Source organism: Condylura cristata, unplaced genomic scaffold (genome assembly GCF_000260355.1).
Source record: "Condylura cristata isolate star-nosed mole 26May11 unplaced genomic scaffold, ConCri1.0 scaffold00013, whole genome shotgun sequence".
Classification (NCBI taxonomy): domain Eukaryota; kingdom Metazoa; phylum Chordata; class Mammalia; order Eulipotyphla; family Talpidae; genus Condylura; species Condylura cristata.
Window position 1 is genome coordinate 15,753,529 of NW_004567114.1, and position 23,355 is coordinate 15,776,883.

At 44.3% G+C, this 23,355-nt stretch overlaps 1 protein-coding gene across 1 annotated transcript in view; it reads left to right on the plus strand.

Annotated features, from left to right (window-relative positions):
- The first annotated feature begins 362 nt into the window (after positions 1-362).
- The window catches only part of STON2 (stonin 2), a 94,379-nt gene continuing 71,386 nt past the window's right edge, over positions 363-23,355 (plus strand). Inside the window, exons 1-4 of the mRNA XM_004681648.2 lie at positions 363-480; positions 1,052-1,327; positions 11,253-11,261; positions 17,643-17,840. Of these exons, the coding sequence (XP_004681705.2) occupies positions 393-480; positions 1,052-1,327; positions 11,253-11,261; positions 17,643-17,840 (571 nt within the window). The 5' untranslated portion in view covers positions 363-392. The remainder of the gene's footprint in view (positions 481-1,051; positions 1,328-11,252; positions 11,262-17,642; positions 17,841-23,355) is intronic.

Here is a 23,355-nt window from a genome sequence, read left to right on the forward strand (position 1 = left end):
GTGCTCTACTTTCAGGTAGTGGGAGAAATCTGCACTGAGATGCAGTGGCAGATACTTCTATATTAGGAATGTGGATCTAAGACAGGAAGAAAGAAGCAAGGCAATTTGGAAACCATCCAGATCTCCTTGTAGGCTGTGTAGAAAGCCTGCATGTATTGGCTATAATGTAATGATTATCTTTTTTAATTTTCATTATTATTTTTTTTAAACAGATGTCCTCCTGGCAAACTAACTGAAGGCAAGAAGAGCTAATTTTCTTGTTAGCCCTCTGCAAGCTCCCCCTAACAGAAGGAGGCCCACGTTCACTGTGCTTCCATACCCCCACCACTCCAGACATTACTCTGGGGTCTTCCTGAGGTCAGCAGTGTGAAGATGACCAGTGCCTCCCTAGCATGACGTCCTTGGACCGTGTGATTGCAACCCACCAGTCAGAGTGGGTCTCTTTCAATGAAGAGCCACTTTCCCCTGGCCCTTCCGAGGGTAAGATGTGCTTTCCTTTCCACAGTGAGATGTTAGAGGAGGAGAAGAGAAGTTAGAGAGGAGTCCCTGTGCCACATCCTGCCCATCATTAGTGCAGAGCTTGCATGTGCTGGCCTGCAGGTGTGTGCACTTTGGGCTGCGTAGCCAAAAGTCTGAATTTGAATGCCTTCAGTCCAGACACAAATTCTCCTGATTAACTAGGGTCCCACCAGTCCTCATTGCCTTGTGCCTATCCCAGTCACCTCAGTTGTAGTTCCCGCTTGACTTCCAGGTATTTTTGTTTGTGACCTCCAACAGCTGAAGTAGCTGCTGAGATAAGAATAATGAACACACACACACACATAATTAGTGAATACGACTCCCAGTTTCAGCTGCCTGGATACTGATGATGGATACACTGACGTTAAGGTTTGTATAGATTACTTAGCATAGAGCTACAGGCGGGTATGGCTCTCTCTTCATCCTCACCCAAGTAATAATGATTTCCTGTGGTCAGCCCTTGCCTCTACCAGACAGTTGCAAAGAGTGGCTTATCACATGATGTGATGGTGGTGTTTGGTGTCTGTTTCAGGGGGCACTGAAGAGCCTCTCCCAGGCCTGTCGTCTTCCTCAGACCAGTCCGAGAGCTCCTGCGGGGACAGCCACCTGGCGGATGGAGGCGCTCAGGACCTCTCCCCATCAGAGCAGGATGACTCCTCTGAGAAGATGGGCCTCATCTCTGAAGCTGCCTCCCCTCCCCAGAGCCCTGAGCAGGCCCCACCTGACCTGGCCTCTGCCATCAGCAACTGGGTTCAGTTTGAAGATGACACGCCCTGGAGCAGCATGTCACCACCTTCCAAAGAAACAGGTAGGACAGGAGGGGGGCTGGAGGGCTCTGGGTCATGCTCAGAAAGGACACTTTTCCACTAGAAGGCTGTTTTACCTGTTCTCAAAGAGCAAAGAGAGCAGGCAGACTTCTCATCGGCCATAATCCAGTCACTTGTTTTTTGTGAACAGAAAAAATTGAAAGGATTTATGCATTCTGTGCCATCTTCAGCCTTTGACCCACGTACCCGGGCTGTTGGGAGTATGCCTTTTCTTTTATGTTTCAGGAACTTACTCAGCACCACACTGTAAGGTCTTTGTGGGTATAAATGAATGTCTTGCAAAGTGTGGGCCACCCAGCTTCTCTAGTAGGGTTACCAGTTACGTGGATATTCTTGTGTTCCAGACGTCTTGAGTTTACGTTTTCAGAAGTGGAGACTGCTGTTAATGATAATTCTCTTATTCTGTGGCACTTAAATGTCCAGAAGCCACACTGGGTGCTTGGTGAAGCCATAGTGGGGGCCTTTATTCAATACCTAACAGTGGCAAGCGTGTGGACTGATAAAGCATTCATACACCTGAGGGAAGATTACTACGTGCTGGGCAGGGAATCGTCACAGAATAATAATTTAATAAGCTGTAAATAAGTATTTACTGGATACTTCTTCGTTGAGCACTGTGCTCAGTGCTTTTGAATTTTTAATTTTTTTTATTGAAGTAACATTGGTTTATAACTTTGTATAGATTGCAGGTGTGCAGACTTTTACAACAACATCTGTATATGCTATTTTATGTTCACCACAAAAGTCTAGTTTCTTTACCATTCAGTTGATCTCCTTTACCAGATTTACTCCCATCCCCTTCTCTTCTGGTTAACATAATTGTGTATGTGACAGGCAAGCCAATGTGCTCCAAAGCTTCAGCGCTAATTTTTGCAAAGCTCGTGTGGGATTTTTTCATAACCATGTTTCCCCATCTGACTGGGGCTCTTGACTTGTTATTGACTATGGTCCAGATATATTATTAAACAATATTATTTAATGCAGTAGTTCTCCCAGTGTGGACTGTGGATTTTAGGTTTTTCTAGAACTCTCTCAACTGGCCTGTAGGGTCAAAATGATTTTCCTAATAGTAAAATGATATTTGCCCATTTTCTTTATATTGGTATTTGCATTGTTGGTACAAAAGTAATGATGAGTACAACTCTGGCCACCACATATTGATAGCAATGAAGTAGTAAAATGATTAATTTGATTAAATCTTGATTTTTAAGTACAACTTTTAATATTGTCTGTTACTAATTGGGTATATAAATAAATTTTTAAAATTGAGTTTAAGTGGTTTTGGTGTTTAAAAAAATCCTTTTAAAATGATTTATAAAAATCAAAGTAACACAAAAATAATCCTTGCTGAATAAAATATCAGCATCAAAAATAAAAGCTCCAACTAACAGTTGTGTGACTGCCAGATGCCACCTCACCTTAATCCAGGCCCTAGTTCCAATAAAATTTTAATTTACAAAAATAGGTGGTTAACCAGTGGGCCATAGTTTGCTGCTGATTTGATGATTTTTCAATATTGCATTTTAAATGTTATTTAATTACTGAGCTTTTTGGCACTTCCTTAAATATTTACCTGAGATAAGTACCTCACTTTTCTCACCTTAGTTCTAACCCTCATTATACTAAAGATATGGGGATTATTAATATTAATAGAGAACTAATCAAGAAATAATACTTTCAAATGTGTGAAAGCATCTGTTGACATGAAGACTGCTTCATCTGCTTCTCTAAGTGAAAACAGACTTGAGGCCTGAGGTATAGTCAGGAAGCAGGGATAGAGCCTCCCTGTTAGCCAGGGGTTAAAGTGCAGCACTATGAAGCTCTCTTCAGTAACTGCCACACGAGTTCTATCCAGCCAGGGAGGTGACCCACATGGTGCAGCAGACCTCTCCTGTCTTGCCCATTGCTCCCCTCATCAGTGCATTTCAATTCGCCTTTTCTGCTCCTCACTCTGTCTCTGGTGAATCCTCTCACCCCTGCATCTCTGGCCTGTACCTCAGTTCTTTTTTTATTTTTTTTTTTAAAGATTTATTTATTTATTTGTGCATACAGAACTGGGGTACAGGCCAGAGGCTCAGGGGCGGTGAGAGGCTTCACCAGAGACAGAGTGGGGAGCAGAACAGGCAGATCTACGAAGTACACTGCTGAGGGGAGCAGCGGGCGGGTCAGGAGAGGTCTGGCTCGCCATGTGGTCTCCTCCGGGGCAGGCGGCAGGCGGGAATCGAACTCATGCGGAGGTGGCTTCAGATTCTCAGTACTGTGCTTTAACCCGCTGCGCCACCAGGGAGGGCCATGTACCTCAGTTCTTATATGTATAAATAAATAAACCTTTTTTTAAAAAAAGCAGGAATAAGCTATATGTAGGGCCAGCCCCACTTCCACAGTGCTTCTTGTTGAGTGTGACCAGATATGGGCAGTAACACAATGGCTACCTGTGAGAACATATGGGCAATAGCACAATGACTGGGACCAGACCTCACATCCAGGTGTACAGCGCCATGTCAGCTTTCTAGAACCTGAACCTAAAGCCTATATAAGAGATACTTTCCCCTACAGCACTGGCAGTAGCTGCAGGTCCCACCCCAGGGAGCTCCATCTCAGATGCTGCCTGGGAGCAATAATCTCTACTTGCTTAGCCTTTCTGCCTCCCGTCTTTCTTCCTTGTGGTGGGTCACAGGAATGGGACAAAACAATTCTCACAAAGAGGTCCAGGAGCCAGAGGACAATGCAGAGTGGCAGAGTGGTGAAACAAGGGCAGTATATCCAAGGGTCCAATCCCCAGTCTGTGACGAAAATCCCTCCTGACCCATCAGTGAACTTACCAAGTATAAGCCTGCAAGGTGTATTCCTTCTGCCTGAGTTCACTTTGCCTACATAGGCTTCTCTGTAGGTTTCAGAAGAGAGATAGAGGTAAGGCCAGGTAATAAGCAGGAGAAAGTAGTCTTCGACCTACTTGGCATGGATCATGTAGCCAGGCCCCAATTTAGGTTTTAATTTGAATAATCAGGTTTAGATTCCACTTTGTCAACAATATCACATGCGTAAAAGTAGGCATAACAAAACAAGGTGTCTGCAGCAAGAGTCCTCTGGAAAGATAGTCCATCTTCTTGCAGTCACTGTGCCTCTCTCTCTTTTGGTTTTACTATCTTCTCCTGGTGCAGTAGGCTGAGGAAAGGCCTTTAAAGACAGCAGGTCCTACACCCTGGGAGCTGGACATGTATGTGGAGGTAGCCTTGAGATAGGATTAAATTAAAGAGCTTGAGTAGTGGAATAGTCCCAGATTATCTGGGTGGGGCCGTAAGTACGTTTGTTTAGGAAAGAAAGGTAGAGGGAGATGTTGCCTCCAGAGAGAAGCAACCTGAAGATTGAACATAGAGGGATTCGCAGATACTGGCCTTGAAGATGGACTGGGGAGGCCATGGGATGCCGGCAGGTGTTGAAAGCTGGAAGGCATGAGAAGCAAATTCCTGTCTGCAACCGTGGAGGAACAAATGCTGGTGTTTCCGTTTCTGCCCAGTCATTCTGATTTCAGATTCCTGGTTCCCAGAATTGTGAAAAAATAAATTTTTGTTGTTTTAGACCACTGAGATTTTGGTAAATTGTTCGGCCACCGCAGTTAGTTAATATAGCAAGTATCCAACATTTTAAAATGAAATCATTTGCATAAGGCTGAGTGAGCCAGTCTGGGCTAGGTATTAGTGCAGGCCATTTATTAAGACATGTTCTGTGCCAGCCACTTCACCTCCAAAGTGTACAGCCTTCTGTAAATGTTATAAAGTCTGTACACCATGTCTGCAGGATGTGAAGTTAAATAAGCCAGAAAAGAAAGTTTCCATGGAAACTGATACTTGACTTCAGCCTTCCCCATCACTTTTCATCAGAACAAACTAATTCTTTCCTAGAATGTAGCTGCAAACTCTGTTTCTTCCCATTTTATTCCCATGTCCCTTTTGATTCTATTAAGTGCTCATCTCTTTCTGATCACATATCTCTGCATCAGGAGAAAAAGAAAAATGCATATTTTGAACTATCCCATGTGCCTCTCTATAAATATTCTTTCATGAGAAAATCATGATCTTTGTCTAAGAGAAATAGTGAGAGGACAAGAAGGGGGATAAGTGGAACTATTTAGAACTAGTCCTCTTTGAATTTCTGGGAGCAAGAAACGGAGCCTTACTTAAGCCAGCTTTTCCATACTTAACATCCTGGCTTGCAAAGACAAGTTGGAAAGAAAGGCTGGAACATGTGTGGATGCACACACAGAGAATCTAGGTGGAGAAATGTTGGGATACTGCTTTCTGTTCTCCCAGCCCCCATTCTTCCACTCTTCATAGATTTTCTGACAGAAGAGCAAAAACCCAAAGAACTTCTCTTTCAAGCTTTGCCACCTAAGAAAAAAGCCATGGGAGCACTGGATTTCAGCCTGCAATGGGAATGCCCTATTGCCTTAATTAAAATGCAAGGAAGCTGTAGGCACAGTGGAGTTAGGACAAAGAGACTGTCATTAGCCGTAAATCTCTTATTTTGGTGGCATTTAAATGCTAGAAGCTGCATTAAGGAACTTAGTGGAGCCAGAAGAGTCGTCCTCACCCTGGTGACCTCGCTATTTATTTTTTTTATTATGCCCAGAGGCTTACCAAGGGTGACTGAATAACCAGGAGCAACAGATAGTGGGGAAAACAACTCTAGAAATGCTTAAGCCATGCAGGGAGCAACTTTCTTTTGAACTTCAACTAGGATAGGATTTGAAGTGTCATTAGGATTGGAGATGCATGATCTCACTCAGAAAAAATGTGAATAGTAACAGTGGCGTGGCAAAGCCTTTTTATAACCACAGACGTAGGAAGGAGAACTGGCATCTACTCTGTAGACCTGTGGATAATAAGAAGAATGCCCAAATCAAACCACCCAAGATTCTCAGGCCTGGCCTTCTCAACATGGCAGAGTATTTTGAATGAGGAGCAGTGAAATCCTTTGAGACTGAAGAGAAGGTTTTGTTCTCTCCTAAGTTCTTTGCCCTTACCTCATCAAAGAAGAGATGGTGGTTTGCTAAACCTCTGCCCTTTTCCTAATAGAAGAAATCACTGCTTTTTACCTTGTGACCTAGAAAAATGTACATAGAGACAGGGGTCCCATCCTGTTGTAGCTTTATCATAGAATAATCCCCCTCTAGTATTTTGTCTTTATTTTCAGATAAAGAGTGAGGTGACCCCTTCTTACCTAACCTGTACAGTGTTCCACCTACCTCCTTGATACTCTCTCTATATCCCAGGCCTATTCCACTGGGCTTTAGAATTGATTACACTGTAAAATCTCCATATATTTGCTACTAAGCTTTGACCTTTTCTCCTACTTATCTGTTTGATGTTTATCTGTTCATCTCTACAACTTAAGAAGAACCCATAGTGTGGGAAATGCTTCCCTAGGCCCCCATTCTAGGAAAATGAGTGGATATGAAATCGGGGTCCCTTGCATTGTTTCTAAAATGTGTTTTCCCCCATTGAAACCCCTGAATGTCAGTGGAGGCCAAATGTGGAGTCATTATCTCTGACTAGACAAGACTACTTTGACTCAAATCAGGTTGACAAATACTCTCTGTGGAAAGATTTTTAGTAGAATTTTAGTTATGCAACACTTAAACATAAGACTTGATTTTGCCACAAGAATATTGTTTACATCTCCAGTCTGAAGATGCTCCAGGGGCAGAGAGGAGATTTCTTCCTACCCCACTGTATTTGTCTCAGGGTGGTGGAGCAATCAAATGAACATCAGACTAATACAAGAAAAGAAAAAAACTATATATGCATGGATAGTTGACATGGATGTAACTTCTAAAGTAAATAGGACATAACAAGGGTATCTGGGGCCTCCCTAGTGGCACTTGGGGCTAAAGAACAGCACTGTGGAGTTATCCACCACCACTGCAGCATGAGTTTGATCCCCAGCCAGACTGCTTCTGTCTCTCCTGCTGCTCCCTCAGCGGTGTACTTAGAAAATCCACCTCTTCTGCTCCCTACTCTGTCTCTGGCGAATCCTCTCACTATCCACACCTCTGGCCTGTACCCCAGTTCTTGTATGGGTGAATAAATCTTTAAAAACAAAAATCAAAGGTATTCATGGGAGCTAAGGAATGAGGATAAGTCTGGGGCTTCAAAAATGAAGGAGGGAGACCGCATGATGAGGAGAGGGTGACTCATGACAAAGACCAGATGTTCTATAATTATAGGCTTGCCCTACCACGTGGATAGGTTTCTCCAATAGGTTATTTCTAGTCAAAATCCTGATTCTGATTAATACCCGCAGATTTTATTCTCCTAGGTAGTTAAGGGAGAAGTAAAAATTTCTTTTGAACCAGTAGGTCTCAGTTTACATTTTCTCTAAATAACCTACCTGCCAGAGTGACCCCTCTTTGTCCTGGGCACACATTGGAGGCTTGTCCTTCAATGCTATACTATTGATCAAGGTCACACTGTAAAATAAAATGTGAAGAAATTTTTTTTTTTAAGATTTATTTATTTATTCGTACAGAACTGGGGTACAGGCCAGAGATGCGGAGGGTGAGAGGATTCACCAGAGACAGAGTGGGGTACAGAACAGGCAGATTGATGAAGTACACTGCTGAGGGGAGCAGCAGGCAGGTCAGGAGAGGTCTGCCTAGCCATGTGGATCTCCTCTGGGGTAGGCGGGGATTGAACTCATGCGGAAGTGGCTTAAGCTTCTTTGTGCTGTGCTTTAACCCTCTGCGCCACCAGGGAGGGCCCTAAAATGTGAAGAAATTTAATTGAAAACTTGTTTGCTGAATACTGAACTCAATGGATGAATATTCTGCTATATCATGTGCAAAACCAAAATCTTTACCAAAATTTTGTTCAAATCATAATTGAATCTTTGTATCATTTTTAAAAGAAATACTTTTTTAAAATGAGTAGGTAGAGTTTCTTCACAATAATGTTTCTGAGTATCCCTAGTTAAAGAAAGGCTTCCTAGATTAGCATTTTCTCTCATCTGACTTTAAAATTCTACCATGTACCAGGAGGAACATATCACTAAACTTATCTACCTCCTAAAATCTTTTTCTTAAGTATCCTCTCACAGTAAAAGCTGATTTCATGTAAGTGCAGTTTATGTGTGTGTGTTCATAAAGCATGTTAACAAATGCATACAAAAATATTGATTGAGAAACAAAGTTTATTCCAAAAATTAAAAAACGAAGGCACTGATACCAGCATAATTATTATCAGCACTATTATCCTGTTCACTCATGTGCTGACCTTCCTTCATGGACATGGGAATTTTGTGACAAGGCCAAAGCTGAATTGGACCCATTATGCAGATACTGCAGGATATGCATAATTGCAAGCATTAAAAAAAACTTTCATTTCCGGAACATTTGTCCCAAAGCCAAGGCAAGACTTGAGTATTCACTTGTGCTTCAAACATCTTCCCTAAAAGCATGGGCTCAGGCCTACCCATTGTGTCTGGGGAAGCTAATTATCTGGGACCAGAGAAAGAGCCACTTGTTTGGGGGAGGACCAGGGATGATGTCAGCCACTTAAGAGGAAGGCAGCAATGGCAACTCAGAGACTTGATATTGGACAAGACTAGCCCAGCAGTTAATTTCTATTATGTTTTTCATTCTGGTTGCTAGAGATGAGTGATGATGGGGTGTGGTAGGGCCCTAACCCTTTGGTGAATATATAGACAAGGTCCATTGCATTTGGCATGCATATGTATTTCCCTGAGGTTTTTTTTTTTTTTTTAAGATTTTATTTATTTGTGCATACAGAACTGGGGTACAGGCCACAGGCTCAGGGGTGGTGAGAGGCTTCACCAGATACAGAGTGGGGAAAAGAACAGGTAGATCGATGAAGTACACCGCTGAGGGGAGCAGTGGGTAGATCAGGAGAGCTCTGCCACACCATGTGATCACCTCCAGGGCAGTTGGGAATTGAACTCATGCAGAAGCGGCTTTAGATTCTCAGTGCTGTGCTTTAACCTGCTGCGCCACCAGGGAGGGCCATCCCTGAGGAGGTTTTTAATCTTCTTTTAATACCTTAACTTGTTCTTTTCTGTTTTTTTAACTGTAACTAGTGACCTTTCTGGAATTCATCTTAGTGATAGCCTCAGAAATGAATTTTCATTGAGTTGTTCTTCTTCAGAGCCTGAGGCCCTCTCTGACCCTGCCACTAGCTCTCCTCTACTCCAAGCCACCTTTCCTACTGTTTCCAAGAAGGTCATTTGTGTTTCTCCATTCTGCATTTCCCTGGATATTTTCCCTCATGTTTTCACTCAGAGTTCTGCTCAAGCATCACCTCCCAACCACCAGCATTTTCTTGCTTTAAGTGTCTTTAAAATCCATCTCTCACTGTCTGAATTTAAGTCACACTTTGTGTGTGTGTGTGTTTGTCATTTTTTCCCCACCGGTGGAAGGAGACTTTGTCCAGATCATTTATATGGTGCATGGAACTTAGTAAGTGCTCACTTAGTTGTTCCAGTTAATGAATGAAAAGATGAAAGGTGTAGAAGTTGACTGCAGAATGACTAAGTGACTCCCTCTTTATGGGGTCAGTGAGCTGTTAGCTGAACCAAAGAAGTTCTCCGCAGTGAAGGAAGAGTTGTTAACAAAATAGACAAGGAACCAGATTATCCTCCTCTATTCTGCTCCATTTCTTAGTATCGGCTTTGGACTTCGCATTGTTAGACGCACAAAGAATATACCACAGAGATACACATATAAGCATACACATATCACATACTTACACGAATGTATACAAGATATAACATGACTATACACAAATAAGATATATACTTACATATTTACAGATATACTCATACACACATTTATTTTTTTCTATACACTAGCTTAAAAAACACACTTGAAACTACTCATTATATTTTTGTTGTATTTCACTGTTATGACATAGTGGATGGATGGGGGGGGTCTTCTGGAAAATGTTTTTTTTTTTTTCTAGTTTTCTGAAAGGGGTCATTAAAAATTTGATGAAAACCCCAGGATTCCCTTCCTGAGAATGTTCTCACTCACTCAGAAGTCTTGTAACCAATCCCACCCTCAGTATGGGACTCAAAACACAAGCTATTTACTGCATGTATTAATTAACTCATTCATGTAAAATATATTTAGGTGCTAGGAGTGCAATTGTGATACCAAACACCAGCCTCAGTTTCCCTCAGCTAATGAAAAGAAGCAGAGTTTCAGGAGAAAATATTTTAATTTGTCAGCAAACTGAGCAGGGCAGGAGATGCTGAAAGACTACCATCCTGCTCTTTGGCAGAGTGCAGGGGTATTTATTTATACAAAGGAGTTAAAAAAAAAAAAAGGAGACAGTGAGGATCTGCAAAGGGGAGATAGGAAGGGTAGGTAAGTCTTTTTGATGCAGGCATCTGGCGATTTCAGGTAGGCACCAGCTTGCTTTGTTAACACCTGATGTTTAACTTCCTTATTATCTTCTTAGGGATGTCCTTCCTTTTCCTTAGAATGTAAAAAGACAGCAGACCTGTTAAATGCAAGAGATAGGGAGGCTTATCTGGTGGGGCAGAAAGAGAGACCTGTCCTGTTTCACTGCATCAGCTGGTTCCTGTTCTCCCCAAGCCAAGATTCCCTAACACTAGGGCAGTCTGTTTCCAGGGGAGCCCTCTGCAGTGAGCAAGAGTTCCTCTGAGTCCATCCTGGAAAGCCACTGGCATGATTACAAAGAATGAAGTTAACACCGGCTTGTATTCTTATTTGGGCATACTTATAATGTTAGACAAATCAGCAGTAAGACGTAGTAAGACGTGTTAAAATGTATGTAAAGGGTGAGACATGCAAGTGTATATAACTATTTAAAACCTTAATCACTTCAGGGCCCCAAAAGATAACGAGATTTGTTCTAGCAGTTGTTTTAGCTGACACCTGTAAGTTCATACAGGCAATGGAACTTTCAGACTCCTCCCCCGACACGCACTAGTCGGTATTCAAGGTGGATGTTCTTAGTCCAGAGAGCACAGGACGAAGGACTAGAAACAACACAAGTGCTAGATAATAGGGTAACTGGGAAGGCAAGAAAATGAGTCAGTGAAAGGGAAGAGGGTGAGATGATGTGAAATTTCGCTAAAGGTCAGAGAGTCACTTGGTAAATTTTGAGGGAGGAAATATCTTTGCAGAAATTGAGGAAGGAGCCTTCTGTTACAGGGCAGGGAGAGGGACACTTCAGAACCCCCCCCAATCCTGCACATTCTACATAGGTTTTGCCATGCCGCATCAAGACAAGACATATGTGTAAGACCTTCAGTGGAAAGGAAACTTTAATACCATTAGTGTGCAACAAAGAGAAGAATGAAGTTTCCAAATCAGTCACCTAAACTGACCCATCCCCTCGTGGGTAAATGTCCAGCCAAACAGGGTCGGCCCAAAGCAGGGTCACTGAGGCCCAAAACCTGCCACAAGTATAAAGCACTTCTTGGTGGGTCCCCTAGGAAATGGGCAGGAGGGGCCTGGAATATCTGGAAGGACAAGAATAAAATCAAAACCAAAGCTGCCATTGTTGACCTCCCATGAGTCTCTCACCCACATCTGTTTCAAACAGTCCAAGGCCAAGAAGCAACTGCAGCTTCTTCACATGTCCATGCTCCATGTGCCTCCCTCAGAGCTCCTTCTGGCTCCATCCTGCTTCCTTCCCATCTTCAATCTCCTCTCCAGATTCTCCTCTCTGCCCAGCTCTACCATCCCTTGGAGCGGGCAAGGAGCCTAGAACCTCCCCTTTCCCTGGGGACCACTCTGTTTCACTTTTAGGTAGAAGGAACTGCAAATGTTGAATACCTGAGGTGAAGCCAAGGCATGGTGTGAGATTGGGGTGGAGTGAATTCGGAAGAAGAGGAGATAAACATATCCTTGGAGAATCCTTGTGGAGAACTGGGGGGACACTTAAGTTGGTTCCCACTTGCTATCACCTGGAGGTCAGCAATTCTGGTGCTGTTTTCTCAGTGTGGTTTTTTTCCTTGGAATGTAAAGTTCTAGGTTGTTAAGCCTAGAGGGTAAATAAAGGAAGTGGGAGCATTTTTCTGGTGGGGCAGGCTCTGTCAGAGGCAGGCAGCAGTGGCCCTGTCCTCTGTAAAGCTTTACAGCTCTCACTGCCTTCAGGAGCAAGGGCCAGTTCAGAGTGTCCCAAGCAGGCCCATGCAAGAGCAAGAGCAGGAGCGCAGCTGGAGAGCAGGCCCAGAGTGTAGGGTGCTAGTGGCAGTTCAGCCAGAGCAAGTCTGAGTGTCCAGGACCTGAGCATGTCTGAGTCCGAGCGTGAGCCTCAGACAGTTCAGTCAGAGCAGGAGTGCAAACAACCCCGAGAGAAATCGGGAGGCCAGCTGTCATGTGAGAGTCCAGAGCTGGGGTCCCTCCCACCCTGTAAACTCTTATTCAAAACCCTCACATGCCCCCCGTCCATACACACACAAACAAGTCTGATTGGACCAACTCCAATCCCATGGCCGACTGGACCATGGCAGCTCCTAGCTTGTTCCTGATCATTCCGCGATCAGGCACCAAATCACTGCCTGCAGCTGGAGGGAGCCACAGGCCTGGAGCTGGCCCCTGGGGCCCCAGAGCTCCCTCTGGGAGGGAACCGCTGCCTGCCTTCCACCATCTCTGCTGGCCTCTGTTGGCAGCCTGGGCCCCAGTGGGGCCGCTGGTGGTGGGCAGTAGAATGCCCACCACTGGCTGCCGCTTGCACAGCTTGCAAGCAGCGCTCTGGGGCCAAGTGCCAGAGGACGGAGTGGGTTCTTCGATTACAGTAGCAGGAGTCTGAGGGAAGTAATTGGAGTCCAGAGAAGACATGATGGAACCAAATATGGAAGAACTGCTGACTCAAAGGTTTCTCTGAGCACCTAAGAGATGCAATGCCTGTGTGGAAGGGATAATAGGAACTTAGTTTCAGATGTAGAAATCCAGAGATCTAAGTGGAGATTTCAAGTAGATGTATTAGACATAATAATGTGTCAGGAATTAACATCTTTCACCTAACCCCTTTCAATACTTTTTGTACTCATCATTTTTCCAAGTCCTATGCCAGGATTAACCTAATCCCTTTATGAACTGGGTACTACTCTTAGCCTCATTTTACAGGAGAAAACACAAAGCAGGTGGATTAGGTCACTTGCTTGCCCCGGGCTGCAGGGCTGGATCAAGGATGTGAACCAGGCAGTATGGATCTAGAATCCGTGTACATAGCTTCACAGGAGGCAGGTTTCTTTTTTCCTTTATTCTCTAGTCCTTTCTGGATGGTTGTGGTTCTGAAGCACCTTGATTACAGCAGCCTGTGACAGCTGGCTTAGCTCTCAGGTCTGCTCCCCGCACTCCCTCCCACCCGAGACCCGGCAGCTCCTGGCTCCATATTTCCACTTACACAGATCAACTAATCCTTGTGGCCTGAGGACATTTAATTCAGAACCTAAATAAGATGATTCATTTAAAACTTCTAAGCTGATAAATAAATAAAGTGCATTAGACCCAGTAAGAACATTTTGTGGGATGCAGGGATTCTACCTCTCCCTGTGACATTATTCTTAGTTTCTCCTTCAAGGGAAGCATGAAAGTTTTATCCAAAAATGTAAAGAGTGAAGCCAATGTGAAAATAGAAATAATCTAAATGGCTTGCTTTCTGCGTAAAGGGAGTCTTCTGACATGTGCTTTTAATAAAATGTATTATCTATTGAATAAATACAAAGGAACATTTAAAGATGTACACTGTTATAAAGAACAGTAATACAATCCATGACCCAGTTTAATCAATAGAATATTGTCATCAGCCAGAGGCCCCCATGTTTACCGACAGGTAATGTCCTCCTCCTCCTAGATGTCCCTTTTCCTCCCTCCTGCATCACCCACCTTCAGGGTTTGATGACATTACTCAACAGTTTTACTCCTACACATGTTTTGAGAATGATATACATTAATTTTACCTACTTTTGCACCTGGTACAAATAGAATAATACTGTAGATATATGTTTTGATCTGCACTTTTTAAAATTTTATTATTTTTGTTTATTTATTTATGCATACAGAGCTGGGGTACAGGCCAGAGGTGCAGGGATGGTGAGTGGATTCACCAGAGACAGAGTGGGGAGCAGAACAGGCTGAGGGAAGCAGTGGGCAGGTCAGGAGAGGTCTGCCACGCCATGTGGATCACCTCCGGGGCAGGGATTGAACTCATGCTGAAGTGGCTTTAGCTTCTTAGTGCTGTGTCACCAGGGAGGGCCATTATCTGCACTTTTAACACGCTATTCATGGGATTTTCCCATTGTCATTATCTGTAGCAACAGCTCTTTAGCTTTTATCACCATGTGTGACACGAGGCATTTTTCCATTTTGTTACAGATGTATATTTAGGTTGGCCCTAATTTTGTCAGTTGAGAGCATGCTTCTCCAAGACTTCTATTTTGCGGGTTTGGGGTGGGGGTGGGGGTGGGAAGGGGAGGGTATGGTCATTTAAAGCAAGCATAAGTGGCTCTCATATGAAAATGTCAGGGGAGGAACTGCTGTGCTGTTGGGTGTGTTTATCTTCAACTTTATGCAATAATCCCAAGCCAGTTTCAAAAGTGACCCGAGTTTCATCTCACATTAGACACATGTAAAAGATTTTGCAGCCCCTTTTACTTGTGGACACTTGGGATTGACATATCCCCATTTTTAGTAATGGAGAAAGGGAAGGAAGAAGAGTAATGGCCCTTGTACCCCATGTTAAAGCAAAGTCTTCTTTGCAACCCTGAGCTTTTTGGGGTGGGAAGGGGAATTCTTAATTTTCCCTTTACTGAGACTTTTGGGATATCTGACCTTGAGCATCAAATTGTTACAGGACAGGGAGATGGCTCCCCAGAACCTCGAAAGCTGCCTGCTTTAAATAAGTTTTGCCACCTGCTGCATCAAGACAAACCATGTAAGACCTTTAATGGAAAGGAGTGTGCAGTACAGAAAAGACAAGGAATATAGTGTCAAAATCAAGCAACCAAAGTTACCCAACCCCTTGTGGGTAAATGTCCAGCCAACAGGGTGGGCCCAAAGCAAGGCCTGAAAGTCCCCACAAGTCTAAAGCACCTTGTAGTGGGCAAGCCATAGAAAAGGGTCAGAAGCAGTCAAACAACTCTGGGAAGAAAAGAACAAAATCCAAACCAAGTTAAAGTTGCCACTGTGAAATTCCCCAGGTCGCTCACCCACGTCTGTTTCACCCAGTCCAGGACCGAGAAGCAACTGCAGCTTCCTCACGTGTCTCTACTCCATGGGCCTCCTCAAGTCTCCTCCCCACTCTCCATCCTGTTTCCTTCCTCTCCAGTCTCCTCTCCAGTTTCTCCTCCCTGCTCAACCTTACCCCTCCCTTGGGTGAGGCAGGGAAGCTGGGACCTCCTAATTATAGAATCTTCCGTTAGATTTCCCTTCCTGGGTTAACTCTTGGGGTTTTACCCTTTGCCTTCTTCACAAGAGACTTAGAAAGCCAAAACTTTGACACCTCCTTAGATTATTCACAGTCCTAAGGATATAAAAATCAGGTTTTCCCCTCTCTACACCATTTTTTGGTTCTAGCTTTTACTACATCTCTGATAACTCTTTACTTTCTTGCTTGCCCTATAATGTATTTTAAATGTTATTATCATTAAATTAATATCATAATGTTATTTCCATAGTAGTTCAGAGTATTGTCTACATACTTCAGGAAACAGAGCCCTAGATTTAGCTTTTCCATGTTTGCTATCCTTTTGTTTTTTGTTGTTGTTTATTTTTCCATGTTTATATGGGGCCTTTATAGTTAAAGTTTAGTTTTGACAAGCTATATTTAACATAACCTGCTATTGAATGATTTGTGGTGTTTCTTTTAAAACCAATGCATGTTTATTATACATCAGGCACTGTTCTAGCAATGGGGGTGCAGGAGAGTACAAAATGGTTCAAATTCCCTCCAAGGAACTTGAAGCTCAAATTCTAGAGAGGAAGACACGACAGCTATAGTGCATTAGTCAGTGATCATGCTAAAAGGAAACAAAGCAAAAATGGGGGGGGGGGCTGTATGTCTTTGAAACAAATCAGGAATTCCTCCCTGAGATGGTGACATTTTTATAGAAAGGGAGTGTGAGCCATGAGCATTCCACAGAAAAGCCCTAAATGTCTTCTAAATGACTAAGGAAATATTGAATGAAAATTCTCTGTAGCTATATATTTATATTATGTCCCAACTTTACTATTAATCTTTCTTCCTTCTTAAAGTTCATTTTTTTTTCTGTCAGTTTCACAACCAAGCTCTACAGTTTTAATTTTCTAGTCAGAAGAACTGACTTTCTATCTACTTAACCTCTCTGAGTATATTTCTTCCCCCCTCCCCCGTAAAATCCTGAGAAACCACAGCCTGTCCCCTCAGGATTGATGGGTGAAATGAGGTAACACTTGTAAAGGTGTCTGACATGGCGTGGGTACCCAGTAAATGTTAATTCCTTTCTTCTTCTTCCTTCCCTGTCCACAGTCTTTTCAGCACTTGTTTTCATTACTTGCATTTAGATTGCAATTAGATTCTTTTGTAACACCATGGAGAAACCATGTGGTAGGCAATTAACTACAGACAAATTGGGGACATTAGTCAACTTGGTTAAAAAAAAAAACTTTTTAAAGTGGATTTGAAAAGCTGAGTTTATTGCTCTAAGATGAAGAGATAAAGTCAAGTCCATGCTTTTATTCATTTGCTCCTTAACAGGTATTTTTCCTTGCATTAAGTATCAGCCACCCTGGTAAGTCTCCATTTCTGTGTGTCTGCAGAAGAACCCATTGCAATCAAACTAAAGCAAACAGGTATATCCATTGATATGCAAATACATATATAGCTTCTTAAGGTTGCTTGTGCCTTAACCCATTCTAGCTCCAATTTTGCGGTGCAAATTGGTGAATATTCTTGATGTTGTTGGTGTGCCAATCAAAAGGAGAGTCAAGTTGACTCTGCAAGTCATGTGTAGTTCAGATTGAATGAAACTGAACTCTACATTTAGAATTACTAGTAGACCCTTTAAATCATTTATATTCTCCAATGAGATCTTTAATTTGAGGGTCATCAGACCGGAATTGTGCTATTGGTCTTAAGATGGACTGACCATGGGTTCTCAGCCGATTAGCTTCTCCGCCTGTATCCTAAGTGATCCTTCCCATACTTCCTGGCCTTGTGTGACTGTTGACATTTCGTAAGGAACTGAGCAACATCAAAGTAAGACACTAAAGATAAACAGAGTACAACTATTTATAGTGTATACTTTTGGTTTTTGTCCTGTCCACAGCCCTACCGTTGACCGTGCCCTGCTGGACATGTCCTTCCTTCGACTCTGTGGGGAGATGCCCTCTGGCCTCCGAGAGCAGCTGGACCACACATTCCGAAGACACCAGTAGTCCGAGCTTGGGCCCCTCCTACACAGACCTGCAGCTTCTTGGTGCCGAGGAGCAGATGAGTGGCAGGGCTTCTGGCACTGACTCAACTGGTAAGAAAGCACCGTGCTGGGAGCTTTGCCCTCACTTTTAGTGACCTGTAGCTATTCTTCAAATGTCTACAGCCAGTTTTTTCTGCAGAATGACTTCAGGCTTAGCCATGCAGTCAGCTAGAATGAAAAGTGATGTAAGATTTCATTGGGATGAAATACGGACATAGATTGTGGCTGATTGGTTAGCAATTTATTAATTTTGGGAAACCATTTGACAGTCTGTCTTCATGTATTCTTTTCTGATGGTACCCTGTCAACTTATTTCCTCTTTGGTTAACTGAACTATTTGTAATGTGCTCACCCACGTACCACCCACGTACCCTCCCTCTTTAGCAAGAGGGAGGTAGACTTAAGCAGAGACAAAGTAAATATTCCATGAAGCAGAATGAGAATCGGTACTCAGCCTCTGTGCCCAGGCTACAATTCATTTTGCAGTTATATTATTTTCTGGCCTGCCTGAATTGGGTTTTCCAGCAATCTGTAGCACCCCACCATTGCCTTGACTGATTTCCAGTACGTGCAGCCTATGCTGGATTGCTGGCTGCCTCTGCAGGTGGAATATGGGCTTGTGAGCAAGTCTGTGTAGCAGCTTTGCTCTAAGATAGCATTGCAAAGATGTGTCTTTGGTATTTTGGTTATTTGGTCCAAGGGATTGTTTTCCTTTGAAAGTGCTAGAGTTACTGATAGTTTCTCTGTGGCAGAAATTACCCAGTGTGCCCTACAGTATCTGTTTTTCCTCTTAAACATGTCAGTCAGGAATTTGTCTCTGAATCCCTTTTCCAATGCAGGTAACATTTGCCTTCATGCTATGTGCTGCTTCAGGGTGTTCTACCAGTAGAAAGAGATCTCTCTTGCCGACTGAAGCCTTTGGACAGGACTTGGTTTGTTACTTAACAATATTGTAGTGAATCCTAGTTCCTCACAGTCTCTCTCTTCACCAGCCACAGTTCTTCATAGCATTTTGTTTTCGCAGCCCCTGTCTTGATGATGGTTGACTTTCATGGCTGGTGATCCTGGTCAGTGGCTGCCATGTGTCCCCTACAACTGTGACCCATTGGGAGAGCATTTCATGGGCGGGAAGGTGTTGTCAGATGCTGAGGAAGTTAGAAGAGAGGCTGTGCTTGCTGCTTTCTTTGTTTCTCCTTGCCCTCAGCCTTCTTTCCAAGCTTCCCTGTTTAGGATGCAAATGGTTAAGAGAACAGATTCTGGAATCAGGCTGCTCAAGTTTAATCCTTGTTGTGCCATTTACCAGCTTTGTGACCTTGGGCAAGATCCTCAGTGTATTTACACTTCATTTTTATCATCTGAATGTGGGGACAATGACAGTACTTAACCTTAGCATGCTGTTCTCAGCTTCAAGTGACACCGTTCACGTGGACAGCTCCCTAGTCTCTTACACAGAGCAAATGTTCTGTCCCTCTTCTCTGGGGCTCTTCCTGCTTTAGAGAGATGGGAAGTGGGCTCCTCCTACAGGAAAAGTCAGCACCTGTAGGCTTGGGCAGTATGTGCTCAGTGGCCTCTCTACTTCATCATTAGGTGAAAATTGCTTTTTACTTCTAGAGGTTCAAATGATGAAATCAGAATCTAGTTGGAGTTGGTCATTAATAATGTGTGTCCAAAACTGATGATTAGTTTTAGTCATTCTTTTTTTAAAAGTCCTGCTAGGGGGCCCTCTCTGGTGGTGCAGCGGGTTAAAGCACAGCACTAAGAAGCTAAAGCCACTTCTGCATGAGTTTGATCTCCACCCTGGAGTGATCGGTACGGCGTGGCAGACCTCTCCTGGCCCGCCCACTGCTCCCCTCAGCAGTGTACTCCATCAATCTGTATCCCACTCTGTCTCTGGTGAATCCTCTCACTGCCCCTGCACCTCTGGCCTGTACCCTAGTTCTATATGCATAAATAAATAAATCTTTTTTAAAAAGTCCTGCTAGGGTTACTATTCACATTGAGAAAACCTCTTCCCCTGTTGCTTTGATCAGGGTCTCCACGGAAACAGGTGGCACTCTCTGAAGGGCCCATCTGAAGAAATTTGAATGCAAGGACGTTTATAAGGTTAGCTGGTATCATGGAAGAGGCTTCCCCACAGGCCCATGCTGTAGAAAGAATAACACCATGCCAGGCAAGAGTGGGGAATAAATACCCAGACCTTGTGCCAGTCCTGTCCATGGGCAGAGCCCAATCTGAAGGCAAAGAGCACAGGCTCTGGGAAGGCAGTCCACAGAGGTCACGCAGGAGGCCACAGAACAGGCGGGCATGGGTGGAGAATAGATGTGGGCTGACAGTAACGGTGATCCCCATGTACAATAACAACCACCCCAGGAGTTAGTTCGCCCTGGGAGTTAAATAACCTTGAGACTGATGTTGCCCCAGAGATGAAATGTAGAACTGGGATGCTGGGTGATGCTCAGTCTCCCCTTCAGCAGGTGGCAGTTTCCATAGCTACAGGGGGTTGGAGCTTTTGGTATCTTTCTTTCCTGCAGCAGTTAAAATCATAGCCAGCGCATACTGAGCAAGCTCTGTGTACCTTTCAGTCCCAGCAGGTGTCATTCTCCCCATTTCCTAACTGACCCCAAGTTGGTGGAAGGTTACAAAACTTGTCTAAGAGAACACGGCTAATAAAGTGGATGAACCTATGTGATTAGTCTCAAAGTTCCCAGGCAGTGTTCAGGCGTTTCCAGATCTGGCCGTTTGCCTAAGTCATCATAGTTAGTAGTTTGGGGTCGCCTTCCAGACATTCTGTGCAGAATTATACAGGATTCATGATACACAATATACTCATGCATATGTATGTAGACAGGAATATGTATGTATGTAGACGTGAATGTATGTAGGTGTGTATACACGAATATATGTGTGTGTGCACACCCCACACCGTGTGTGTGTGTGTGTGTGTGTGTGTGTACACACATGGCTTTGGAGGTTTTTTTTTTTAACACAAATAGTATCAAAGGAACTTTAAGTAACAGGTGGTGCCTGAAGAAAAATCTTGCTTCCTTAACAATTATGAGAGTGTTGAGATTAGTATTGTGTGCCCACCTTATATATTATTTAAACAAGTCTCTGAAGTCTGCATTTTTGAAACCTCCCAATTCTTTCATGATCAGGCCTTGACCCAAGCTGCCTGGGTGCTTGGGGCTGCCTCCATCTGCTCATGGTGGCGTGGTCTTCCTTTGCCTCTCACTTCCACTCTCCTCCATGCCCACAGGTGGCCACAGGGCCCTGCGAAGGTGAGGCTGAGAGTTGAAAGGTTCCAGAAGCCTTCTTAGACTCCAGCTGGGAGGCCCCCAGAGTCCCTTCCTGAACATCCTGACCTATGCAGGCAGATGGAGTCTGGCTTTGAAGAGCCATTAACGCACCAGAGATCCCAGGATGGAAGAAGGAGTAGGAAAAAATAAGGTCTAAGGGAGTGACCAAGAAGTCCAAGCTTTGGCTCCTATCTGTCTGCTCCAGCCACGGGGACTTAAATGCTTTCAGTTGAGCTGTTGAGAGCTTCAAAGTAATCTGTCCCCAGACTCACTGTGCTCTGCCCGGCACCAGGCCCAAGACCGTGGCCAGCTCTGGGAGAGGTCTGCTCTGGGGCTGGGCGGTTCACTCAGGGTGAACCAAATTCCTGGGAGGCTGTGGAGCAGATGCCTCTGTCTCTGCCTCCTGGCGGCACCGCAGTCCCTCCACAGAGCTCCCTTCCTCATCTGGATGGGGGCGAGCGTCCCTCCCCAGGCGGCAGTGGGGTGTGTGTGAAGGTGCTTGCTCAGAGCAGAGAGCACTAGGAATTTCAACAAAGCCTCTAGCTTAATAGCGCTATGCTGCATTTCCCTTTGAAAAAAAGGATAATTACTGCTCACTTTATTGCCCATGAAGACTATAAACTACACATGTGTGGGTTGAGACCTGGAGGCTTTTGCAGCTCTCAGCAATAAGCCAGAGGTAAATGAGTGGTGCAGGGAAGTCCCTGGTGATGAATTTCTGTGCTGAAGATTTGGGGGTCCTGGTGAGGAACTGCCCTGGGGAGACTTTTGTCGTGTGTCCTCTCCCCAATGTGTTAGCTGTGTGGAAATAGAAGGTAAGGAAAGCATGAGGATTGCTCCTTACAGGAGCTCTGTCAGCCAGCCCAGGCTGCTGCTCACCCTGGCAGCTTTGTGTGAGCAGGCGACCAGGCAGACGCCGGTGATTCATCTCCTGTGTGGAGCCTGTTTACCTTGGCCCTGTGGCTCCGCACAGACTCCTCCCTGTCATCTGTGGCCGGGAGTTCTGCAGGACTCTGGCAGTCCCGATTCCCACATTACTGCGGCGGGGAAGACTGTGATCAGCCTGCACTTGCTTCTCATTTTCTCACCGAGATGATAATTAGGAGGAAGGCAAACAAATCCTTTACCTTGGGTAAATCACAGGGTGTGGGGAGAGCTGGGGAGCAGTGTTGATGTTTGCTCTGGGGCTTAGCTCTCTAGCGCACATGGCAGGAGACTTGGAACTGAATCCCTCTCAGGGAGGATTCACTGTGGAGTGATCACACTTCCTCTCTCACCCCCCACTTCTCCAGGTCCCCTGCCCATGGCAGGTACATCCTGCCTGGCTCACCAGTCAGAAGTGGCCTGGTTGCCACGATTCTGACATGGGTTTATAAACAGTAAGAATGTAGTTGGGGGTGGGGTCTCCCTGATGGCACAGTGGGTTAGAGTGAAGCACATGAAGCTCTCTGCAGTCACTGCAGCACAAACTCAATCCTTGGCAGGGAGCTGACCCACATGGCACAGCAGACCTCTTCTATCTCGCCTGCTGCTCCCCTCAGCAGTGTATTTCAGTGGATCCACCTGTTATGCTCCCCACTCTGTCTCTGGTGAACCCTACTAATCCCCACACCTCTGGCATGTGCCCCAGTTCTTGTATGTATAAATAAATAAATCTTTAAATAAGAATAAGTATAGTGGGGATAAAAAGAAGTCTTCTGCCTTGGCAGCCTACTGCAATCATGGAGGAACAGAGAGAATGTTTGCAGTAACCTAAGCTGCTATTAAGTGGCCTTCCATTTTGGTTTTCTTTCATGTACAGAAAAGTGTAAACTTAAGAAGGGGATGATAATATTCAGGTATATATACAAGCCAAAGCTGTCCAGACTGGACAAAGCTCATTACAAGTATCTAATCAGTGCTGAGTGGATCCTGGAGCTGAGTCCTTGGGCAAGTTAGGATGAGGAAGGTAGCTTCAAGGCAGGGACTTGGGGAGAGTTAAAGGGCAGAGAAACCAGGGTGACGAATAAGGATAGGGAATTTTAAGAGAACTTGGACGTGGACAGTAAAAGACCAAAATAAGAACTGCAAGCCTGGACACAGCTGTCCAGGGATGTTCAGCCACTGAGAGAACCCATCACAAAGAGGATGAAGAGATTTTTGGAGAAAAAAAGGTTTAAATATCCCCTAGACAGGAACCCACGGGGCTTCTTCTGCCCTCGTTGGCATCCCTGCCTGGGAGTCTGCTTTTGTTCTTTTTCCGCTAAGTAAAGTTTCCTTCACTCTCCGAG